The following is a 5,448-nucleotide window of genomic DNA, read 5'->3' as shown; positions in this document are numbered from 1 at the left end:
GCTGGTGGGCCAGGTGGTCTCCAAGCCAGGTGCTCTTAGGTCAGGGAATCATGGAATTCCAGTATGGGTTTGAAGGGACCTTAAACCTCACCTATTCCATCCCCTTGTCATGGCCAGGTTCCACTGTCCCACGCTGCTCCAAGCCCTGCCCACCATGGCCTTGAACACTTTCAGTGGTGGGGCAGCCACAGCTTCTCTGGGAAGGTTTGTGCGAGGGCCAAACCACCCTCAGAGGGAACAATTCCTTCCCAATATCCCATCCATCCCTGCCCTCTGGAAGTGGGAGCCATTCTCCTCTGTCTGTCACTCCAGCCCTTGTCCAAAGTCCCACTCCCTCTTTTTTAATAGAAGGAGGGAAGCTGGGGCCCCCAATCGCTGCGGTGACATGTAATCCTACTGCTGCCTCTTGGCACAGATTCCAGGCTCGGGGCCACAGGAGAGCTTTGCTGCCACGGGCTCTGGGAGCAGAGGGTTTGTGTGGAGTGGGGAACCCACAGGAGGCATCAGGGCAGGGGAAGGGTGTGGAGGGGAGAGGGCTGAGACCTGCCTGGTGTGGGGGAACGGGTTTGGAAAGGCAGGCTCGGGTGAGGGAAAGCCCAGGCTGCTCTGATCTTCCTGCTCGTGCTCCAGGGGATCTTCATCTCCCGGATCGCAGAGGGTGGTGCAGCCCACCGGGATGGGATCCTGCACGTGGGAGACCGGGTCATCTCGGTGAGTGTGTGTGCAGGGAAGGGGCTGACTCCGCTTCAGGCCCTTCCTCGTGTAGGGGCTGCTTCTCTATTACTGGAGCTGCATTTTGGGGGTCGTTTTTTCAGCTCCTGAGCCTCCTGGGAGAGCATTTAATTTGGGTGCCTCTTCCCTGTCAGGTGGTGGGTGCAGTTACACCTCCCCTTTCTCCAGCTGCTTTATGCAGGTGCTTTCCCCAGGAGAGGCATGGAGGGAGGGGACACAGCAGCTGGGGACAGCTGCCCCAGCCTGGTGTCCCCCTGGAGCCTGGGCAGCAGCTGGGGGCTCAGCCAGGGGGAGGGGGAGCCCCTCGGGGCACAGTGGGGTGGCAGGGTCAGCACGGGCTGGGGCAGAGGGAGCTGCCCAGGGGCAGAGTGGGGCCATGTGGGGCAGTGTGGGGCAGAGGGAGCTGCCCAGGGGCAGAGTGGGGCCATGTGGGGCAGAGTGGGGCAGAGTGGGGCAGAGTGGGGCAGAGGGAGCTGCCCAGGGGCGGTGTGGGGCAGAGGGAGCTGCCCAAGGGTGGTGTGGGGCAGAGTGGGGCAGTGTGGGGGTACCTCAGCTCTTCCCTGCTTCACTTGGAGCTCTCAGCCTCCCGTCCCGTCCGTGTGGATCTCACTGCTCTCACCTCGTGTCTGTGCCTCCTGCTCCTCGCTCCTGCTGCGGGAGCCTCTCCTGAGCTCTTCCCACACTCTCTTGCTGCCTCTGCGGGAATCCTCCCGGTGCTGCTGGTGGTGGTGGTGGGTTTCTGGCCCAGCTGCTGTGGTAAGAGCACGTGTTACCACAGCGCTGGCGTGAGTAAACACTGATACAGCCTCGTCAGTGCTGGCTTCTGTCTGCTCTATCTCTGGGCTGGGGCTGTGTTGTATTTGCTCAGGCACAGCATTTTAGTGGAGCTGGTGTCATTGGTGTCTTGGCAGGAAGCTTGAGCATCTTTCCCTCCTTTCCAGTGTTCCCTACTCCCCAAAATCAAGCCCTGACCCTGATTTATGCCAGATAGGCTGAATTACTTTGGATTTGCTCATGTTTTGATGTTCCATGGTACAGAGACAGTACTGAGGCCCGTCATTTGGGGTTGGTTTGCTCAATCTGTCGAAAAAATAGACAGAAAAATCTTAGAACAGATTGAAAAGTCAAACCTGTCTCCACCCTGCTTTAGCAGCTCTATTTATATCCCTGGGCAGCTTCATAGGAAAAGCAGATCTAATTCCCTAGTAATAGCTTGCAGTGGATTCCTTATGGGATGTGTGAGCTCAGGGCTCGCAGAGTTCGGGCTGTGCTGGATTTTGATGTGGCTGAGGCACTGCTGTCATCATTCCTGACACCCCCAGCAGGGATGCCCGTGGTTACCTGTGCTGAGGTGTGTGTGACCATACGGTTTGGTGCTGAGCACCAGCTGAAGCTCTGATGACTGCAGGAACATGTCACCTTCCAGGACAGCACTCACCAGGACTGCTCCCAGAACTGCCAAGTTAGCACACTCTTCTGAAGCAGCAATTGCCCATTTTTATTGGAAGGCTTGTACAATGCCATGATACCCAGGATGTGAGTGCAGCTTGCCTGCAGGGGGAAGGGGAGGACCCGTGCTGGGTACAGGGCTTGTGGGTCCTGCAGGCAGGGTCCCTTTCCAAAGCTGTGGTCTCCTGGTCGTGCTCAGCTCTCACTTTGCCAAAGAATTCTGTTTTCTTAAGAAAATAAATACATCACAGCTTCCTGCTCTTTCCCTGTGCTCTAAATCCTCCTGGACTTCTCCTCAGGAGAAGAACTGGGATTGCTCCTTGGACTTTCTTAGGGGAGCTTTGAGCACATGGACTGAAGAGCCCAGCCTTGGTCTCCCCTGAGTTAACAGCCCTCAACAAGCCCCAGTGCCTGACACTCACTCCCCAGCTTCCCTGTGGTCCTGTGTCTCCTGGGACTCGTTTTGAGGGGGAGACTCTGCACAGGGAACTGCTGGGGGGGAGTCCTGGAGAGCTGGAGCTGTGGGATGGGGATCCAGCAGGGAGGGAGGGGAGCAGTTGCTAAGGGCAGCTGATTCTTTTGGGGTGGGACTGGGAAGAAAACTGATTGTGGGAGATTTAGGATAGTGGTGGGTGACAAGTCCTAATGAGGCAAGATTTAAAGATTTGCCAGGATATTTTAATTCCCTGGCACACAGAGAAACACGTGGAGCAGGGAAAGGACAGACACTGTCCCTTCCCCGTGGCTGGCCTTGCTCTCTAGCTAGATAAAGGCCATGGAAAATTAGCTGCCCAAAAGCTGGGTAGACACCAGGATTGCCAGGTAGTGCAGAGGTACTGGGTGAAATGCACCAAGGGCTGTTACCTTTGAGACAGCTCTGACTCCTGGAGTCCTGTGGCCTGTCCCTGCTCCAGGGAGGCACTCTGTGCCCTCCTGGTCTGACTGCATCTCACCACTCATCCTGTCAGGGGCTGGAAAATGGCAGAGGGGATGTGAGAAATGAGAGTGGACTGTGCTGCAGCAGGTCTGTGCCTGCAGTATCATCAAGCCAGAGCAAGGCTTGGGTTGAAGGAATCTTAAAGGTCATCCTGTTCCCACTCAGTGAGCATGCTTGGTGTTGATCTGGTGATAGAACCAAAGAGTGAAGTCTCTCCTGCATGTTGCCTTTGTTAACCATGAGAGGAATTCCCCCTTCCCAGACCCCTGGACGCACAGCTGCTGCTTTCCCTGCTCCCAGTGCAGCCATCAGCAGGGAGAAGTGCAGGCTCCAGATGTGGAGCACACTGCAGACACAGCTGGTCTCAGATCACAGAGGCAGGACAGGGGTGGTACCTTTGTAGGTGCACACCTGAGCACAGGTAGTGCTCACAGGGCAGGAAGAACAGCCAGCTTCTCCCTGGGAGAATCCCTTCTCCTCGGGATTCAGCTTGCTGCTGGAACATGCACACCTCCTCCCTCACTCCAGTAAATGCTCCTGTGCACGTCTGCAGCCTCTGCTCCAAGCAGCAAGGTCGAGCAGGCTCTTTGGTCAGAGCCCAACCTTTCATCCAGCTTCTGGGACACCTCTTGAGTCTTCCCACCCTTTGGATTCCTACTTGCTGGCTAGTCCAGCTTGAATCTTACCAGTAGCTGTTGCTCATGTACCCAGAAGAGAGTGAACTGACACAGTAAATACAGAATGTGGCAGGGCAGATGTGGGCTCAGGCCCAGGGCTTGGCCAGACCAGCACTGACAGCAGCCTCTTGTTCTCCCCTGTATTTCCCTGTGCTTCTTCCTCACCTCCAGTCCTCTTTCTGTTCTGCTAAACGTCCCATAATAAGTGCTGCATATTCCCACACCTCCTTCAAGCTTCCTGCAGCCACTTGGCCCTTTCCTACAAGAGCTGTGCTGAGACAACCCCTCATCATCTCCATTTCTTCTGTGAATGGGTTGCCAGGTTTGGTCACACTTCTCTAACGTGGGTGGTTCCTTTAAGGATCCATCCAGGAGTGCCTGAGCTGTGTGTCTGTTACCACCTGTGCACCTGGTGCTTAATTTGTTACCTTTCCTGCTTGATGCCCTGTCCTGTGCTCAGCAGCCATTGCCCAGGTCACCCTCACCCTTCTCTTTCTGCGGGTGTGTGCCTGCTGCTGCCTTGACATCCCTCTGCCTCGTGCCAGAGGTGTCCCTCTGGGGCCAGTGCTGTCCCCAGAGGTGAGGGAGTGTCCCTGAGTGTTCCTGGGAACCGTGGAGTGCCCAGGACAGTACAGCTCCACTTGTGCTTCTCCCTCCCAGCCCAAGGAGAGCAGTTCCCACAGCTGGGGGGGAGTGAGCGCTGGGAAGGTCACAGGGGCAAAGCCCTGGCAGATGGTGCATGTCAGCTTAGTCCAGAAACTGCTCTCTGGGAAGGAGCAGTGAGAGTATTTCTGGGAATCAGGCACTGCAGAGCTGGGCTACAAAGCCCAGGTGCTGTGACTGTTCCAGTCACGTTATTTCATGAGCTGATCAAAGCCCATCTTGGCAGTTCCTTTTTTCACATCCTCATTGTTCATTGTGGAAAGCTTTTCCAGAACCTAATGACTAGAAACTTTTTAATTTTCAGCTTCAACTTTTTCCTGTCAAGTTTTGTTGTTTTGGCTGTGTTCTCTCAGCTCGGCTCTCCTCAGGTTTCTGCCCCTTGTACGTCTGTGGAGAGCAGTCACATCCTTTCCAGTCCTTTGACTTTCCAGGGAGGCAGTTTTAAATCTAAATCTAAGTTTTGTAGGAAAGGTTCTCTGTTCTTTCAAATTTCTCTGTACCTGGGGTCACTTTTAATGCCTTAGAGCTGGCATCTTCCCCGGGCTACCATGACCTTGCCCAGCATGGGCAGCCAGTGGCCCAGTGACCGGTGCTGTCAGCCATCAGATCGTGCCTGCAGTGGCTGTGGGTGTCTGATGGGGACAGGTGGCTCAGTGAGGAGGCAGCAGCTGCTTTGGCACACGCTTGGCTTGTGCCATTGCTACTGGCAGTCACTGGTTTTGTTCCTCCCATAGTGAGACGTTTGTGTGTGGGAGGTGGCAGATCACAGCTGAGCTGTGTGGTCCCCTGAGCACGGTGTCAGTGCTGCTGCAGGGCACCAGGCGTGCCAGCACCCTGGGAAAGGGGCAGGAAAGCTGGGCAGAAAGGGAGTCAGGATCAGTGGGATCAACGATCAGGTGCCTGAGTCAGGATCAGTGGGATGAATGATCAGGTGTTTGATTTGGATCAGTGGGATGAATGATCAGGTGTCTGTATCAGGATCAGTGGGAT

The 5,448-nt window shown here is 55.5% G+C and overlaps 1 protein-coding gene across 44 annotated transcripts in view; it reads left to right on the top strand.

Annotated features, from left to right (window-relative positions):
* Window positions 1-5,448, top strand: part of SCRIB (scribble planar cell polarity protein) — an 83,716-nt gene that overhangs the window by 35,292 nt on the left and 42,976 nt on the right. For all 44 annotated transcript variants that reach the window (XM_033512511.1, XM_033512504.1, XM_033512541.1 and 41 more), the window contains one exon: window positions 631-711. In XM_033512511.1, the coding sequence (XP_033368402.1) occupies window positions 631-711 (81 nt within the window). The remainder of the gene's footprint in view (window positions 1-630; window positions 712-5,448) is intronic.

Source organism: Parus major, chromosome 2, assembly GCF_001522545.3.
Source record: "Parus major isolate Abel chromosome 2, Parus_major1.1, whole genome shotgun sequence".
In the NCBI taxonomy this organism is placed as follows: domain Eukaryota; kingdom Metazoa; phylum Chordata; class Aves; order Passeriformes; family Paridae; genus Parus; species Parus major.
The sequence above is the reverse complement of the archived record's forward strand: the minus strand, read 5'-3'. Positions and strand labels throughout refer to the sequence as shown.